At 32.9% G+C, this 20764-nt stretch overlaps 1 protein-coding gene across 2 annotated transcripts in view; it reads right to left on the reverse strand.

Annotated features, from left to right (window-relative positions):
- The window catches only part of ODR4 (odr-4 GPCR localization factor homolog), a 44733-nt gene that overhangs the window by 18851 nt on the left and 5118 nt on the right, over window positions 1-20764 (reverse strand). For both annotated transcript variants that reach the window (XM_045049136.1, XR_006591994.1), the window contains exons 3-12: window positions 19935-20072; window positions 16362-16457; window positions 14184-14290; window positions 13079-13115; window positions 12130-12270; window positions 11042-11137; window positions 9868-9936; window positions 7145-7273; window positions 6166-6256; window positions 2738-2923 (exon numbers count right to left, since the gene is read on the reverse strand). In XM_045049136.1, the coding sequence (XP_044905071.1) occupies window positions 2738-2923; window positions 6166-6256; window positions 7145-7273; window positions 9868-9936; window positions 11042-11137; window positions 12130-12270; window positions 13079-13115; window positions 14184-14290; window positions 16362-16457; window positions 19935-20072 (1090 nt within the window). The remainder of the gene's footprint in view (window positions 1-2737; window positions 2924-6165; window positions 6257-7144; window positions 7274-9867; window positions 9937-11041; window positions 11138-12129; window positions 12271-13078; window positions 13116-14183; window positions 14291-16361; window positions 16458-19934; window positions 20073-20764) is intronic.

Genomic DNA, 20764 nt, shown 5'->3' on the forward strand with positions numbered 1-20764 from the left:
GTTTCACTATAACCAGTGATGTAGTTGTAAAAATACATGTTCATTAGTACTTCTCTTTCCTTCATAATTATCAATGTTTAACCAAACAACAATTAATTAGCTCTAATAAAAAGACACAATTGGCAAAGATGAGTTTCACCAGATTTTAAAGGTAGGTCTCCAAATTTTTAGCTGATACTGTAGATAAAATACATCTGAGTTATTAAGTTAATATCTAGTAGGAGATGACTAACACACCTAAGAAATTCTAAAGCCACAGTTATCCTTCACCTTAAGTGAGTCATTTTTACAAACAAATTGTTCTTCATCCCTTAAGTCATTTAAAAGTATGTTATTTTAAGGTACTTACCTGGCAAAATATGTATTTCAAACATAGCAACTACTTGGCAAGTATAGTATAGAAATAATAATAATCAGCAAATAATAACACCAAATACTTAGAAAATTAAGCTAGATACTTATAACAAGTTTAACACCCCTAAATGTACAGTAATTGATTTTAATTTTTGAATTTGAGCAACTGAACTCCACTTTTTATGATTTTACACAAAAACCCTAATTTCAAATATTTAGGAAAATCTATGTATACCATAAATTACTACTTTTATACTTTATGTTAACATTTTTCATTATAATTCAGAAGGTTCATTTTTTAAAAGTTTTATAATAATGCTAGTTAATATCATCTTACAGTTATGTATCTCTTTTTGTTTAGAAAGTATTTTCCCTAACATTTATATTAAATTCTCATATCAACCCCAAGAGTATCTGGGGTTCAGAGGTGAATTGTTTAAAGTCACACAGATGTAAGTGGCACACCTGGACTCAGTTAAAATATTTTCTCCATAAAATTATGCATCTAATATTTTTGAGTAAACTAATAAATGAATAAATGAGTGACAAATAAATTGAGAAATAAAGAAGTGAGTAAGTGAATATAGTTCTAAACCAATAGGATACTAATGAAAAAGCACTTGATTTTTCTACTAAAATGTTTGTTTTTACCCTGTCCCATAATTTGGGAATATGTTATTTTGTTATTAAATATGCTAATTACCAAATCATTCCTTCTAATTCAATGCAAACTTGATGAAGCAAAACTAATATAATTCTAGACAAGTCATATTCTTGGCCACAATACATCTGATGCTAGTGTTCAATTCCTAAAAAAAACCTAGATTTACTTTTAGTGCATTCATCATTCAAAATGAACTCAAATGTCACAGAATGAACACAAATGCTCTCAGATTTTTTCTAATCCCAGACAAGGATAATGCCTGTGCTGAATGTTCTGATAATTCTGTTCATCCCTCTATTATAGAACTAATCACCTTGTTTTAGAATAACTCATTTTTCTCTATTTCCCACTATACCATGAGCTTCTAATAGTCAGGACTATATATTTGATCTCTAGAACCCTCATGCTTAATACAGAATAGGCAATCAAAAATAATCAATCAGGGGTGCTTGGGTGGCTCAGACGGTTGAGTGTCCGACTTTTGATTTTGGCTCAGGTCACGATCCCACAGTTTGTGAGACTGAGCCCAGCATCAGGCTTCACAGTGCAGAGCCTGCTTGGAATTATCTCCCTCTCCCTCTGCCCCTTCCCTGATCATGTTCTCTCTTTCTCTCTCAAGATAAATAAATTAAAAGAAAATTTTTTTAAGTAATCATTCAAACACTAATTTGGGATTTATGTACATTTCAAAAACAGTGCAGACTCCGTAAAGAAGCACATATCCCATAATGAAGTAGTATCTTCAATACATCATATAATACTAGAAAAACATATAATCTAGAAATCATGAGTTTGACACAGGATACATTTAAGTATACACAGCTAAACTTTCCAAGTTGCTGTTTTGTTCCTTTGTGTTTGTAATGTTAAACTCTTCCTACTCAAGTTAATCCATTTCTATACTAGATTACCAGCATAAAAAAAAAATCACATATTTTTAAATGTTCGTCTGTTTAACATGTTTAAACATGTTTAATATGTTTAAATAACATGTTTAAATATGTTTAATATGTTTCATCACATATTTTTAAATGTTTCAGAAAGCCTGCTATACACTCTTGTACACTTATTTATAGATATGTTTTCATATCCTGCCTTCACTAGAAACAAAACAAAAACAAAGCAAAGCAAAACAAAACAAAAACAGCCTTCTAAAATGTAAGGTCAAATGTGAAAGTGACAGGGGAAGAAATTATGTTACATAATTAGATGCTATGGCAAATCTGTGCTCTATAAAAATAAAGTTGATCTAATGTTTGGAACTTCCTTTTTCAGCTTAGTATCCCAATTATATGAAAGAGACAAGAAAATAGAGGCCAATATATGAAAAAGATGTTTAATAAAGTGTTTAAAAAACACTGCGACATTATGCTTAACCAAATATTAAGATAATGAATTTTAAGAAAAATTTCCATATAATAAAACAAATACCTTAAGAGCTATATATTTCCACTTATTTAAGGATGAATTTTTTTAATGAAGATCTACTTGCTAGGCTTAGAAAAATTTTAAGTATCTTAAATTTTGGTAGAATTTTCCAAGAAAACACTGACTACATGTTCATCATATGTAGAAATTAAACAGACACATTTTTAAATGTCTTGAAAATATCAAACAGAACTAGTGTCAAAGAAATCTAAAGATATATTTAAACTAGATGCCTCATAGGTAATCTTAAGAAAAGTTTAATGAGGTTCTTAAGTAACATTATATAATTACCTGTGTTTATTTCCTCTGCAATTTCCAAATCTTCTATTTGAATCATATGATCTAACATCTCTATAAAATGGTCTCTCATTTCTTCAGCTGACTCATCACCAAATTTATAATCACATAACATTATAGTGGATCCCGGAATGGGGACAAAAACTCGGTGAGGGAGGATGTGAAACTCTTTTTCAGAATCTAAATGGAGAAGGAACATTATCAATATTTAGATAGGTCTGTCACTAGGATCAGTGATATATTTTGATAAGTATATGAAAATATACACTAATAAAAACAAAACCTAAAAGGTCTTTTCATTTTCTAATTGATCTTACACAAAATTGCTCTTACTGAATTCTGCTTTACCTTAACACCCCTGGCCTCTGCAAGGGACTCCATGATGCTCCTATGAAATGTAAACTTACCCACTGCCTTCAGTATGAAGATACTGTTACTTATATATTCTTGTAATATCCACCGTCCTATGAAAGAATACCCAATAGAGAATTTTGTCCCTGGTCTCAGAAATAGTTGTTTTTCTTATTTCTTACTTTCTTAATGTACTTCTTACAAGCAATGGATTTTATAAAAATAGTATTTCTCTTCTTCATGTAAGTTTGGAGCCAAATTAGTGGCCCACTTACACCAAGTGTATAGGACATGATAGTACATTTCACACTAATCTTACCACTGACTTCATCTTACTAGATCTAGGCTGATTACATGTTTTATATACGAATCTTACTGTAACTTCATCCTGCTTTCTTTTTCATTTTCCCTTTACCTCATTCTTACCGCTAGTATTTATCTTGTTATCTTGTTAACTGTAATACCTTTTTGCAAACAGCCTTAAATTATCAATAGAAAAAATAATCTGGATATAAATAAACAGCATTTCATTCTTTGAATACTCACAAAGTAAAATATAATACTTCCCCTAATTTTTAACATAGTCACTGGTCTACATAAACACATAATAATTGTTTAGTTCAACACCATGATTCTAATGAACTATTAACAAAGATAGAGATATTGTGTAAAGAATGACCTCTTTCAGCAATGGATGTGATTAAATAAGCTACCAATATACAGATCAAATAGAAAACTAGGGCTCACTTTAGTAGCAATCTACATTTCCTTGTCAGGAAACTAGTAGTAGCTTTATAAAACTATAAACAGAAGATGATGAAGGCGGCCTTAAGTGTCACAGGAAATGCTATGACTTAAAAATTATGTGTTCTTACCAGATTCTGCTTATTATCTTGTTTTCATATGAGAACTGGGAGAAAAATTTTACTATTTGACCAGGCTGCCTCCTAGCTGTAATATTATATTACTGCAATTTTTACTGTAGCATGTATATTGTCCACACATTGAAATTAGGAATGTATTATTTTATTCTGGGCTGCAGTTTCTTATAACAGGCTAATGTAATTAGCTAAGGCCTCAAAGGCCACTCAATTACCAGTGAAAACTTTTATTTTTATTGAAAATTTAGGAATAATATTAGATTGTAACATTAACTTCTAATACATCAAACTTAACGTATACATATCACAACTGCTATGAGAAGTAATTTTACTACTTGAACATCACCAAAAACTTCAATACACTAGCTCACTTAATATAAAACAGTATCAATGCATTTTTAAATGCTTTAAATAGAGTATTTAACTAAAGTGTGTGATAGGGTAGGTCTTTGGCATTAATGGTGAATGTATCCCTACATCCCCCAAAATCCTAAAATTCACAGTTCAATTATAGTACAATCTGTTGCTTAGAAAGTGAAGTAATGTTTAGCACCAGGAGAGTTATTACATACACAAAGTTAAGTAGTAAAAACAAGGTCACACTGGGGCACCTGGGTGGCTCAGTAGGTTATTAAAAGTCTCTCTCTCTTTTTTTTAAGTTTAAAGTTTATTTCTGTCTGAGCCAGACAGAGTGCATGAGCCGGGGAGGGAGAAGTGGGGAGAGAGAGAGAAAGAGAGAGAGAGAGAGAGAGAGAGAGAGAGAGAGAGAGAGAGAGGATCCAAGCAGCCTCCACGCTGTTAGGTCAGAGCCCAATGGGAGGTTCGATCTCATGAATCATGAGATCATGACCTGAGCCAAAACCAAGAGTTGGATACTTAACTGACTGAGCCACCCAGGCACCCTGCATTTGACTCTAGATTTTGGCTCAGGTCATAATCTCAGCAGTTCATGAGATTGAGCCCTGCAGTGGGTTCTGCACTGACAGTGCAGAGCCTGCTTGGGATTCTCTCTCCCTCTCTGCCCCTCCTTTGCTCTCTCTCTCTCTCTCTCTCAAAAACAGTAAATGAATTAAAACACACACACACACACACACACACACACACACACACACACACACAAGGCCACACTGACATGAGGCTGATAGGCTGGTAGGCTGGGTGACTAATTGACCAGGTTTTACATACTTCACAAAACAAAAATCTCAATCCAACTGCTGCATATAAAATTCAAATTCATGTCTCAGCAAACTATACATTATTACTAAATGGAGCTTCAGGGTTACTTGTGAAGTACAGAAAGGACAAATGTTAAATCTGGCAATTCCACCAATCTATCATACTACAGATATAAAAGAGATAATTAGTCCACCAAACCTAATATACTAGCTATCAGTAGTCCTAAAAGAAGTTAGTTATACAGAGAAGATTTTCCTATAAACATAAAAATATTCCCTTAACAAGCTAATGTACATGTTTCATTTAGATACATATTCAACTGTGAATTGCAAATGCACTCACACCTGAATGGTTGGAAGGTAGAGAAAAGTGTGTAACTTCAAAAAGCATACTCAATATTATAATTCTCCTTTGGAGTAAAAAAAAAATATTATTAACACAAATTACATAAATGGTATAGTTTATATTTCTCAAAAGATGGAATAATTATAAAAGGTTAAGACAGAATGACCCAGTCTTTTTCAAATCTAATAAAGTTTGTTATAGTAATAATGAGAAGTATATAAATTAGTATACAAAAAAACTTAGGAAAGATCAACTGCATATATACTACAAATTAATACCTACTAAAAATTTATTATATAATACTTAACACTAATAAATATTTTGTTTTGGATAAATTTTTTTTAAACACCAGATATTAATTTAATAATATTAGCTTTAAAATGTTAATACAGTTTACCCATTCTGGCAGAAATTCATGCAGAGTTAACAAAAAAATCCTCCCTCAGATTTTAAAAATGTTGACAGATTTGCTATTATAAGGTGTTTCAAACATTTTTTTGGGGGGTGGCAACTGAAAAATTGTCATTTGCTAAAAAAAGTAAAAGATGTCATATCGTTATAAAAGACAGATATAGGTAGTTACAAAAGATAACATATCTATTACATTTTGACATCCTATTACTGTATTGATAACACACACATAAAAAGTTCTTAATTTTATACTCATAACTTTTTTTTCTGGAACTTCATTCAAAAGCAGATCCTCAAATAGTATTTCACAACGATCTGCAACTGTATTCAATATATCTCTCTTCATTGCCTATAAAAAAAAATCACAATAAGAAATGAAATCCATGACTTTAGATTTGCATTATTTTATTACCACTCCCCCCCAACATAGTTGACCTCCCTGTATAATCATGTTCACTACAATAATTGGTGGTACATCATCTCATTTTTGTTAAAGTTTATGTATTTGAGTGAGAGAGAGATAGAGAGCAAGCTCAGGGGAGGGGCAGAGAGAGAATCCCAATCACTGATAGTGTGGAGTCTGATGTGGGGCTCCATGCCACAAACCATGAAATCATGACCTGAGCCCAAATCAAGTCACTTAAGTGACTGAGTCACCCAGGCACCCCACATCATTCCATTTTTTTAATATCCATTTTTTTAGCATGATTAACACATTAACAGTTTAACAGCACATTTGCCTAGGCTTCATTTAAATAATTAATTAAAACCAAATAAATGAATGAAATTTTGTGTCTAAACAAATAAAGCTAGTGTTCCAAATTAGGAAATGTATAATTATAACAAAAGTGCCAGTCATCATTTTTTAAATTTCTGAATTATCCAGATTATAGAATACTAGGTAATAATATTTCCAATGAATACTTTTCTTGTTATTCATAAAGTTTAACTTCCTTCTGAAGAGATAATTTCAAATGTACTACTATATCAAAACTGTGGATCACTGAATAAATATGTATAATCATCACTTTAAAAAAAGGCATAGACCAGGTATCCTACAGATGAAAATCTTGGGACCAACGACATGGTACATTTGGATTAGCTAAGAGATTTGACCTTTATCAGTTAAAATCAAATTAATAATTATGAAATCGGAGATTGAAATAAGATTTTAGGATTTTTGAATAGTTATGTTAACATGCTTCTGTTTTTCATACAGCAGTTATTCCTTCTGTACCTGCACAGCATCTTTAACCTTGGGTTTACTGCTATGAATATAAGCTCTGCATTTCACGGCACCCTTAAGGTTTACCGAGCCACTGCAGATCTGGACTGTGGCTGTGGATCTGCGGTCTGAATTCAGAAGCTGAAAGACAAAATCTGTTTGAGTTCTAAGAGCCAATAATTATTAACTATATGAAACATTTAAACATTATATAAGCCATTTCATGAAGTGAGATAGAATTTCTGACTGAACAAACTGTTTGAAAATACCTTCCATAAATTACTAAAAGGCCTTCACATTCCTTATTAAATTATATATTATTTTCTGAGTATTTTAAAAGTACTCTGAAGTAAAACACAACCCCCAAAATGGGACACAGTAAAAATGAAAATTCTAAGTATACCTGGCATAAATAGGGTCAATTCTGAAGAACAAACACAAGTCATGTAACTTGTGAATAGTGCTATGCGCCTCTGCAATAATAATAATAATAATAATAATAATAATAATAATCGGGAAAAAAGGAGGAAAAATGGTGAAGAAACTGAAAGACATGACTATGTAGCTACTGAGAGCACATGAATAGTTAATGTCTAATGTAATTCAGGCAAAGTTAGTTTGGGGTTTTTTTGCGTGTGTTTTTTAAAGAATTTAAAGTTAATACAGTCAAGGTCTTATTGGTAAAAAATCTGTCATAAACCAAAAAATTCAAAATGTTCCAGGACTGGTTAAAACAAAGTTTATCCTCAAACCAAGCAGCAGGGTGATAATGCTCATATTGTACCTGGAATAAGCCTATGATACTTGTAGAGATCATTGATATATCAATAAGGTGAGGGTGGAGGAGGAATACTGGGCTTCCTTTATCCACTACAAAGAACTTTACTACTTCCATTATGGAACATAATGCCCTTTTTAATGTATTTAATATCTAATTTATATGTCTTACAATATACAACACATTTTTATTAAAAAAAATTTTTTTAACGTTTATTTATTTTTGAGACAGAGAGAGACAGAGTATGAACAGGGGAGGGTCAGAGAGAAGGAGACACAGAATCTGAAACAGGCTCCAGGCTCTGAGCTGTCAGCACAGAGCCCGACGTGGGGCTCGAACTCAAGGACTGAGAGATCATGACCTGGGCCAAAGTCGACCGCCCAACCGACTGAGCCACCCAGGCGCCCCTATACAACACATTCTTAACATATACATGTATAAATTAGAGCACTGTTTTCCACAAAGTACTAGACTATATATAAAAGACTACACACACACACACACACACACACACACACACACACACACACACAGATGGAGGAGAGTTTTCAAAAGATATAAGGACTAACTTACTTCTTTTTGGTGGAAATGTACCTGTATACTACAAAGATCAACTCCTTTTGGTTTCTTTGGACTCAGGAACAAACTAGCTTAAAAAGAGACTCTGGGAACCTAACTTGGTCATAACTGGAGGAATTTTTGTGACACTGATATGGTATTTTGGAAAAGAAAAAGATCCATCTGGGTATGGTGACCAAGAACTTTACAGAAGTGGTGGTAGAATTGGGGGTAGATCTTGAAGTATGGATAGGATTCTGGCTGCCTGAATGACAGAGAAACGACTGTACTGGCCAAGACACATGGCTCAGAAAATAAACAGAATTTTAAAGGCACAGAAAGCAAACCTCTGAAACTTTTCTAACTAGTCAGTATAGAGCAATGAAGGAATTTAAAACAGGGAGATTATTAACACAATCAGTGCCTAACCCTTATATACACTCAACAAATATTTTGTGAAAAAAAAACCTAACAAGTAAGACTTTAGATACAACTATTCCATTTAGGAACACAATGCCTTATTTTATATATTTAATATCTAATGTATATGTTTTACATATCTAGTAAAAAGCATACAGGTACAGGAACAGCTTTAAAACAAGGGACACTTCTAACCTCAAAGGTACTAACAAGAGAAATTGAGAACTATGTTGATTGGCATTAAGTCCAATGACAATCTAGTAAATGCTCTGTTGCTAAACACAGAGAAGGAAAAGAAAGGAAAACAGCCTCCTATGAAAATTGCTTTTAAGCCTATTTTACTTAGGTAAAATAACATACAATAAAAAAAATATCCTGTTCTACATGCATACTTTTAGGAATAATTAATGGCTTTAATTTTTTATTCTTCAAGATATCCAATTCTCAACTTCTGAAAAGAAGAGGTGTGTAATTTAAAACAACCATATAAAAATATAAAAATTGCTAATGCTGTGTGATTTTTAACAAATCAAAGGCAGTATAAATATACTTCAAAATGAAGTATATGACAAGTCTTAGCACATCTCTGCACACATCATTTTAAGTAGTTAAGAACTACAACTTTGCTTATAAAACCTATAACCCAAAATATCACACACATGTATGTATATGTACATATATGCTATACATGTATATATACTATACTTGCATATATATATATATATATATATATAAAATACGTACATAAATTGCTATCTACTTGATGCTAAAATTTTAACAGCCTTGAGGCAAAACACCAAAATAGGTTTCATTAAAATAATGTTTCTGGTAAATAAATTTCCTAGAACTGGACATTTTGTACACCTTATGTTTCTAAAGTTCTTTAATTCTCTAATTATAAAAACCAGAACAATTTCATTATGATTATTCTAAGAAATAATGTATTTTGATTAGATAAGTAGTATTTTAAAATATTTACCAAATGTGTTAGCACTTTGACATCAAAACAATGACTAGTCGCTTGAACATTTCCTCTAGAAGATTTTTTCTGAAAAAACACAAAAGTTAAAAAAACTTGATTATTGAGATCTGAGTGGAATATAAAAGATAATTTAGGAGCCATCCTACATATTCTAAGTAATTTAGAGGAAAAGAAAGTCTTATTATTTGTTTCATATTAGCTTTTTCTATAGATATGTTACTTTGTGTATTCTCTGTCAATCGACGTACATTCTTAAAAACCACTAATTCCCTACTTTTGTTTCTCTAAAGCAACAATTGGCAAACTATTGCCTATGGGTCAAGTCTAGACTCCCTCTCGTCTTTGTAAATAAAGTTTTACAGAATACAATCAAGATCATTCATTTACATGTTATCCGTGGCTGCTTTCATGCTACAACAGCAGAGGTGAATAGCTGCCAGAGACCATGTCGCCGACAATGTCTAATATATCTACTATTTGGTTTTTTACAAAAAGTTCACTGACCCTTGCACTAAAGGGGGAAATTACCAAAGTTTCTCCTCAGATCAAAGCTATTTTAGAAGTTTGTATAGATTCCTTCTACAAAATGGCCAAACTTAGTCTTTAAACTGCTATCAAAGTAGAACATGTACCTTTAGTTTCTTGTCTTTTTTTTTTTTTTTTTTTTTTTTTTTTATGTACTTTTAGTTTTAAGCAAGCAGTTTACAATTTGGAAGTCAGAATTTAGATGACATGTACTTCTTTGGATTTCAGGATCCAATTAATTCAGGAATAATCTCCCATAATTTTCTGAAAAAACATTTATTTGCTTTACTTTAAAAAACCTTAGGGGGCACCTGGGTGGCTCAGTTGGTTGCCTGTCCAACTTCGGCTCAGGTCATAATCTCAGTTTGTGAGTTCGAACCCTGCATCGGGCTCTGTGCCGACAGCTCAGAACCTGGAGCCTACTTCCAATTCTGTGTCTCCCTTTCTCTCTCTGCCCCTCCCCTGCTCGTGCTCTGTCTCTCTTGCTCTCAAAAATAAACAAACATTAAAAAAAATGAAAAAAAAAAAGACCTTAGAAATAAGAAGTAGATGGAAACTGTTTTCATGAAGGCAAGAACTAAAGATGTCAGTTTTAGTTTTTCCTTAAGTACAAATAATTTCATAAGATGATTTTCTCTCAACTCACCTGCCCTTCTAACAGGTCACAATCTTCATCTTTAACTTGTCCATTAATCAAATAAACACCATTTTCTATTTGCTTGGCCCAGCGTACAAGTCCATTCTTAAAAACAAATATAACATGGATATCTTTCAGATATAATGCCATCTCAAACTCCCTAGAGTCTACTTTTTTTCCCACCTGATACACTGAAATGTTAATGTGGTAATCAGTAGTGTGGTATTTATTTATTTCTTGAGTTAACATTTTGCCATTTTTGCTTTGTATATTAAAAAAATTGTTTTTCAGTATAGCTGACACAAAACATTACATTAGTTTCAGGCATACAACATAGTGACCCAACTTCTTTATATGTTATGCTATGCCTACAAGTGTAGCTACCATCTGTCACCATACAACACTATTACAGTATCACTGACTATATCCCTGTGCTGTGTCTTTATTCAGTCTCATAAACAACAAAAAAAGTATATCCCCCAATTTTTAGCACCTTACTCCTATTTAAAAATAGTTTTTCTAAACTTTATCCCAAACTAACATTCATATCACAGACTTAGAAGGCTTAATAATTACATGAACACAGTCAAATAAAATTCAGTGATGCTCATTATCTTAAAAAAGTGAAAAAAGAGAAAGAACCTCAAGAACAAATATATAAGGGAGTATAAAAGGGGAAAAAATAAGCAAGGTCCATCTGCTTCCTTCAACAGAAAAAAAAGAAGAGAAATGAGACATGAACAAAAGAATGGTACAGAAATACAAAAAAGGACTGGAAAGGAGAAAACAAAACTAAAGACCAAACAGTATACCTTTTAAATAATTGTATTTTATGTAACTGTATTTTACAATGTACTTAACTACATATTAATTAACAAATATTTACGGAGCACCTATTATGCTAAATGTGTTACCATTATGACGCTGTCCTATCTCTAAATTTCTAATCTGGCTGGGGTAATAAATTAGTCACTCATAATATCATTATAATTAGTATGCAATTTATGAGGATCATAAAATGAATGGCTCAGACAACCAGAAAAACAGCAGATTATCTATTCAGCAATCACTAAAGAAAATTCATTTTGCCTTAATACCTTTGTATTTTTCTCCAAAGTATAGCTGACTGAAGTAGTAGACAGCGGGATGTGAATATTAATATGAACTGTACACTCTAAAGAAAGCCATGAAGTTGATAGTCCATTTTGATACTTCCAATCTGCTGGTTTTGCTGAACTCTTTAGCAGTGGGGAAAGTAAAAAACAAAACAAAACAAAACATAAAATATGTGATTTAGGTAAAATATATCAAACAATAAAACATCATAAAACGTACAACATAGTAACTCACACAAACTGCTATCTAACATATTGGCCAACTTCTTTCATCAAAGGGCAATAGGTTAAACTAAACAGAAATGAAGCATGCATTAAGTTCACTATTCTTCAGCACATTCCAGACAGCTTGGCAGCTCCATCCCTCAGTGGTGGGTTGAAAAAGAATCAGATGGTTCATGGGTAGAATTCTGACAAGTCCTCTGGTTCTTCTCACCTGTAGCTTCAATATTGTCAATTCTGAAGCTTATGATGCAGAGCAAATAATCACTGAGCAACTGACTATTAGGTGTCAGATGTTCTCCTTTCTGTCCTATACCTTGCTAACAGAAAACTGCAAAGTTACTTTTTCACACTGCTTTTAGACATCTTAGCAAAATGTTAGTCTGGATTCTGCTAGTAGGTAGCTTGCTTACTAGGCAATATAGCTAGCTACCAAAAGCCCAGATACTTTTACTACCAGCCACTCAAATAGAATACTAAATATATAAGTAGGTAGGGGAAGCTTAAGAAAAATATTTTAATAATGAAAAAAAACCACTAAATTTTCCTTATTTGTAATGAAATTAATCACATTTCAAAATAAACAACTGTAGTTGGCTGTGAACATCAATAGGAAGTGAAATTATGGAAAATTATTAAAACTAAATATTTAGTTTTATTTTTAAAATAATTTGCAATACAAAAATCTTTAAAGAGGTATTTTTCTTACCTTTGGGTCATGGATATCATAAGTTCGACAAAATATTCTTTACTGGTTAAGGGTAGAAATGACCAAAAAAGATAATTCATTCTTATTAATCAAAAGAAAACAAACCATCAAAAAATAAAAATAAAGTACATGCATCCAAGAGTTTTTAACAAAATCAGACTACTTTATATACTGAAATATATACACATATATGTTTGCACATATACATCTTGTAACTAAACATATAAAAATATCCGTATTTTGTATAAATTTATATAAACACAAAATTGTTCTGATTATGATACCTATGATGCTGTAAACTATTTCCTATTGCTTAAAATCCTGCCAATCACAATGAATAGAATGCAAGCACTTGCAGAATTTTCCTCAAATACACACCCTCTATAATAGGAGTGCTGCTTTAAATGGAGGCCAGTCTGAAAATGTTTACTGAGTCAAAGGTCCTGTGCATGAAACTTTTAATTACCAAAGGCATTGTAAGCTCAGCTTCGGCAGGAATGATCACTTTTTGAATTTTGCTTTTTCCACGTCCTAATTCACTAGGCCCTTGCGCTGCTTAGCTCCCTTGGTGTGGCTGCCTCTTGCTTGGGAGGTACCCTTGCTCTGACAAGATGTAGAGAAAAAGAAGCTAAGGAGCCCCTAAAGTGGCTTTTAGTGTCACTTGATGTTGGCTAAAGACATAATAATTACTTGGATGTTCTACACTGTCCAAATCAGTGTATCTGTGCTTTGAACTGACCATTCTGAACTGGGGGTGAAAATTTACCATGATAAAAGAATTACTTTGCCTCAGCTGTAAGTTGGGCTTCTACCTCTCTGTCCCGGACCTACTGAGCTTCAATGTACAGGGGTAGTTAGCAGTTAATGAGCTCAGAATCCCCAGTTCTTTCCACCTTTCTCAAAGTCTTTGATAATCCAAGACATGATTAACAACAATTACTACCATAATTACTATTGGCAGTCCTAATTATGTGTTATATACAGGAAAAACTTACAAGTTATGCCTGTTTTTTAAAATGATGATTTAAATCAATGGGAAACTACTTGCAGGAACATTATTTTGGTCTCATATATTTTAAAATACAAACACCTATACAAAAGATACTTTTTTGTAGAAGAGCAAACGTGAAGTGTCACTCGTTCTGAGACTTCCTCTTCTGTGAAATTCCACAGTCTCCTTTTATTCATAGATTTTTCCATAGCAAATACTAGCTGAAAGAGAGGAAAACAACATCAACTGAATGCAAAATAAGAGAACAAAAATGAGTGCAGAAAAAGATAATTATAATGTCCCTAGGCTCCCAATTAACTTTAAAATTCCATGATTCTATCGTTAAGTTTTTTTGTCTTCAAAAAAATGACTGAATATTAACCTTTTGGATTCCATTTTTAGGGATGTATAAAATTTGGGTTTTAAATATAAACATACAATTCACTGTCATTAATCAACTGGACATGAGAAATTAATTTGGGGCAATTAACATTTAAGTATAGAATACTTTATTTTAATTAGAATCAGAAATGACAAGTGATTTTTAACCTATAAAAATGAAGCATGTCACCCATTTGGGATTTCTTATTTAAATGTCACAAAAGATGTAAGACACTACATAAGTACACATAAAATATACTAATAACATAAAAGTAAAAAAAAAAAATTAGAAACAGTGACATGTATTTATGCCAAAATAAGAATTTTAAAAATACATACTTGATATGAGAGGGGTCATAAATGTGACTCAAAGCCTCCTAACAGTAATGTGCACAGACCAACCTAATCTGTTACCTAATTCACATGGTCCATAAACTGAACACAACTGTTGAGAAGAGGCACAACTTTCTTGATAATGAAGAAATTTCTTCAAAGATGATAGTATGTAATATAACAAAGATCTCAACAAAGACCTTATGGAAGACACAAGTTTTATAAGGTTATTTCTTACAAATTGCCTCAATAAGGGCAATAGAAACAAAGTTAGGAAACTGATACTCCATCATTTCTGAAATACAGCATTTCTAAAGTCTTACTTCCTTCTTAGGAACAAAAATCATACAAAAGTAAAAGGAAAGAGGACCACCACTATCTCTCTAGCTCTGAGCCCAAGTTCACCTTATTCAATCCAGTGCCAACCACAAAAGGATGCACAACAAATGCAATTAAAAATGTCTAGACTTATACTTCAAAATGTCAAAAAGGATAAACAACTGTGAAAGGTAATTTTAAATGGAAAAAACAGCAGAAAGTTGAGTAACTTGCCAGGGGAGGGGAATATCTTCATTTTCTTCCCTTTTTCCTTTAGGTACAAAGATTTAATACGGGACATTTGAGAGGAGAGAAGATTACAAAACTGAAGAGTCTGTAGCATCTGTGATTCTTATTGGCTGCACACTTTTTTACTAGGAAATGTTTTTTGGAGATTCTGTGGGGTTTTGCATTTATCAAGATTATAGGGTCTCCTTCTCTCTTGGGGTGGGAAAGAACTTTATGAAGACTCATTTGGATCCTGAGTGCTAAAAGAGACGAAAGGTGCCTGTACAGAGTTTGCTTTAGATTTGGGCTTAAGGGAAAACAGCTTGTGGACCTTCATAATTAATTATGGACTATGTTTCCCAATTCACTGATATAGGAATAAAACAAAAAGGAGGGGACTAATGATAGTCCTGATTAAGTATCTGATAGTCCAGAATAAGTATCTGATTATGTTTTACTCTCAGAATCTTGAGAAAATTAACACATGAAGAATCACAAAACCTATTAATTTCACATTACAGCAATCACTTGGAACTAAAAGGAAGTTAAGCTAATAGGTTTAATTTTAAAGATAATTTTTTACTATCATAAGACAAGTCATAGTGGTTTAACAAGTACTGTCCAATAGTAGTACTCTGCTAGAACTTCCATTTAGTTCCAAGTGATTGAGGAGGGCGCTTGTTGGGATGAGCACTGGGTGTTACAGGTAAGCGATGAATCATGGGACTCTACTCCCAAAGCCAAGAGCACACTGTATACACTGTATGTTAGCTAATAAATTATGTTTAAAAAAATAAAATTAAGTTAAAGCTATTTTAAAATAGCTTTGATTGAAAATAGAAATATTGACCTTTTGTTACACTCAAAATACTATGCAATCAGATGAAAAAAGCTGTTTTAACATAATTCCAGCATAAAGGATTATGAAATGCTAATCTAAAATATGCCTAGGATCATTGCATATATGTATAATCAATTCAAATAAGATGTAAACCTTGATCATCTTAAGAATTTTTGATATTTCAGACTTACTCTACGCAGGGCATTTTGAAAATCATTTCCCATTTCTAAAGTTGTAATGATAAATACTCCAAGAACTAAAAGTCCCCCTGGTAGCATTCTGGACACCTAAAAATAGAAATATAGTATTAGCTAACATAAGCATTTGGCATTATATGCAATGTTTGGTGTTTGAGAAGCTAAATACTAAATCCACAAATACTTACTGAGTACTAACTATATGTATACCCTACAGGTATACATATACAGGTATACAGGAGCTTTGAAAAACTGGTTAAAATACTAAGAAACAGTTGATAACCATGATGAATGGGGTGTCAGTATGTACACAATCTTTCTAAAGTGTCCTTAATTTTTGTCTTAAAAATACTTTATAACTTAAACCATTTAATAATGATACCCTTTAGTTACATCAATAAACAAAACCCCTTTCTCACAAGATCAAAGTATCTTGTGAGATACCTTCTAAAATTTTTCAATGGCTTCCACTGTCGGTCACCTAAATAATACATAAATTTTATCTACTACTAGTATTTCAGAGTCTCCAAAATCTAGCTAACCAGATAGTCAGAGCCTCACTTGATGCTACTTTTCCCTGAAATATTCAAGTATCATTCAAAAAGTTCTGTTTCCCATACATGTATCCAGCTTTCTAATTCTAAACCTTCACTCCAGCTGCTCCCTCAGCCTGAACTGGTTTTCCTTTATCCTTCTACATGACTGAACTCTACTGTACGTCAAAGTCAGCTTGAGGAAGCTGCCTTCCCTGATACTTTGATCTCCCAACTCTACAAGACTCTGGTGTTGTTTTCCCATGGAGCTTATCGCATGAGCCCGTGCTATAATCATTGGTATGCGATAGTCTGGAAGTTCTTTAAGAGAAGAAGTGATTCTCAACTAACTCTCTATTCCTATAATATTCAGAAGAATGTTAAAAGCCTAGGATTTGAAGAGGGCGTCTGACTTGAAAATCCATTGTTTCCTATTTTTTATGTTTACTTCAATTTTTGTACCTATTTATTACATTGGGTATGAATGTTATTTCCAATTTTTCTTTACTCTAAAATAAATGTTTTTTATTTTAGACACAGAATCTGAAACAGGCTCCAGGCTCCAAGCTATCAGCACAGAGCCCGATGCAGGGCTATAACTCATGAACTGTGAGATTGTGACCTGAGCCGAAGTCAGACACTTAACCAAGTTACCCAGGCACCCCTTTACTCTAAAATAATATTGTAAAACTTCTGGCAAGGCTTTCTATGTTCATGGCATTATTTGCTTAGAATAAATTTCCCGAGGTGGACTTGTAGATTAAGAAGTTATGCATATTTTTGATCCAAACTACTAGTTTGTCCTCCACAATATGTTATTTCCCTTCACATGACTGTGGCTAGTTCTTAATACCATATGGATTTCTTTCTATCATCTAAATTCAGAGATCAAAATGCTTTGGTTATTTTTTTGTGTGTGCTCAGTGCACAAGAAAACTGATCACAAAGTTAAGTCTTCTTACATACCAGTCTATTCCTTAATATATTTACATTGTGTCTGCTGGTGGTTCCCTCAGATTTCATAAATTCTATTCACTATAGTAACATATGCTTGACATATAAATAAAGAACAAAGTTTTCATATTTAGCACAGAAAATCTGTATGTTTTCAAAAGCACCATAACACATAAAATTAGCGATTTCTTTCTAGAGGCAAAACGGTTAACTTATTTTGCTATAAAAATTTTATGTTCGTGTGTGTGTGTGTGTATGTGTGTATGTGTAAACATATACAATATATATCTCTCTATGCGTATATATATATATATACATGCATATATAGTATACACTGCATAAGAAACCAGAAGAAAAATTAGAGTCCAAAGTTACTTAGAAACCATTGTGAATTTAAGTTTGAAATATTTATTATTTTCATTAGAAGATATTAAAAATTTCTTGTATTTTTTTTGCTATACACCACTCCTATTACACATACAAACATACAGATAAACACGTGCAACTCTGAAAAATTTAAAGTTGATGGATGGGAGATGGAAATCATTATTTTACATTACTCTAACATTTCCTATTAGTTGGATTGGCTCTGTGACTGAAGTGTTTTGGCAGTGAAGTTTTAGCTCACTGCATTAGTTAACTCATGCATTCATTATCCAACATTTTGGAGTTCTTCTTGTAAACCATGGAAATACTACACTTGGCACTGAGGATATACCCATAAACAAAACAGACATGACCCGTGTCCTCACAAAGCTTAGAGTCTAGGACGGGCTCACATCATCTTTTTTTGAACTATTACAGTAACTGATATTCAGTCTCTCTACCCTCCATTTACACTGTACCAAGGTATTGAAATTATCTCCTCAATTATTGATCAATCATATTAACTCCTTCTCTAAAGGAAGCTCTGAAAGTCTACCACAGAGCTACTATCTACCAAACAAACTCCTCACTTCTTAGGATAGCGCTCCAAAACCATCCATAAACATCCTTACAGCCTTATGTCTAAAACTACATTCTTTTACATATCCGGTGTTTCGATTGTAACCAATTGCTTGCTCTTCCCCTAACATGCCTTTAACATTCATGCCTTTGGGTCATTTATTCATACTATCCTTTGTGTCTTCAGTGTGTTCTCTGACTTCTGCTGGCAGTACTATTCATATTGCAAGTTTAGAACCTTTTGTGAACCTGTTTGAATCTAGCCATTGGCAGATATTTAATCATTCACCATTCCATATTCTTACTGTACTTTTCTACTTTTATCTCATTTCTCTTACAATTGGTTTGTGGTAACTTTGATTACAACATACATTCTAAGGACATAAAAAAAAAACCTATCATTTTATTCTACATGAAGTCTTTAAAACAATCTGACCAGCAACTATATTATCAATAACTAGTATTATTTTAGTATTATATTATTATTGTTTTATTAGTAGTATTATATTATTTTAAAGAAAACTCAGAAATAAGCTAAAGGACAAATAACAAAGACAGGTTAAAAACTACAATGGATAGGGGTGCCTGGGTGGCTCAGTTGGTTGAACATTGAACTTCGGCTCAGGTCATGATCTCATGGTTCACAGGTTCAAGCCCCACATTGGGCTCTGCACTGACAACTCAGAGCCCTGGAGCCTCCTTCACATTCTGTATCTCTCTCTTTCTGTCCCTCCCCCACTTGTGTGCACACTCTCTCTCTCAAAAATAAATAAATAAGCATTAAAAAAAACCCTACAATGGATAAAGATTAGCAATAGAAAATGAGAGCATATAAAATCAAAGGCTTTCAAATGAGACTGCCTGGTGCTGGCTTCGGCAGCACATATATCAAATCAGCCTGGGTTCAAATCCCTGTTCCATCACTTATTAGGTAATATTGGGTGACTTAACCTCAAGTAAGAAAATGCATTTTTAAATTAGACACAAGATATTTCTATCTTTGATGTACTATGCAAGTTTTGAAAACTTAAAAACGAGTACTCTGAAATCCTAGTCTAGTAGTCTGAGGCTGAAGTGCTTTTATTTTGTCAGTCAATAAGCACAACTTAACTCTATAAAAAACAAATATGATGACCTGGTTGGCATGTTCTGTGGCCCATTCTTCATCCAAGTTATCCAACTTAGCTTTTTGTTGATGTTTGAGGTTCTCATTTTGTTCCTCTTTGGGTGGCGTTCTAGTGGCAAGAATGACATAATCCTTTTGTGAAGAACACTTAAAAACAAATTAGAAAAGCTTATTAGAGTGTTATCTGATCGAAGAACATAAAGCTCTTACGACATGCAAAAATAATATATGTACAGCATAAATTGCTAATACTTGCATTACAACGGAATTAACAGGGAAACCAATTATCATGGATAACTTTGCAATGTTTCCCTTGCGTGTCATTTATATACATGATATACTTAATATCAGATCCTCATTTGCTTGGACATCCTGAATGTGAATCATATAGTGGTCCTTTAGTGGTTCTTAAAAACAGTTTACTGAATGAGTGAATGTACTACATTTTAACTAAAAGATAAAACGCTTTGTCAATTTTCTAGTTATCATATTTATTTTCTAAATAATCTGAACAGATTGGATGGCTCAGCAAATATAAAAACTCAGTAAAATAAAGCAACAAATTATCTTGTGTGTCTTAGTTTCATTGAAACAATGATAGAGCGAATTTGTACATGTTTGTCCACAGAAAAACAAACGGGATTTGGGACACATAATTGAAGTGATATCAGATTTATGTTCCTCAGTTTTAATAACTGTTAAATGGTAACCAAAGGTGAGCTATCTAAAGATAAATTTAGGGGGGGCGCCTGGGTGGCTCAGTCGGTTAAGCGGCCAGCTTCGGCTCAGGTCATGATCTCACGGTCCGTGAGTTCGAGCCCCGCGTCGGGCTCTGTGCC

This window comes from Felis catus, chromosome F1, assembly GCF_018350175.1.
Source record: "Felis catus isolate Fca126 chromosome F1, F.catus_Fca126_mat1.0, whole genome shotgun sequence".
Classification (NCBI taxonomy): Eukaryota; Metazoa; Chordata; class Mammalia; order Carnivora; family Felidae; genus Felis; species Felis catus.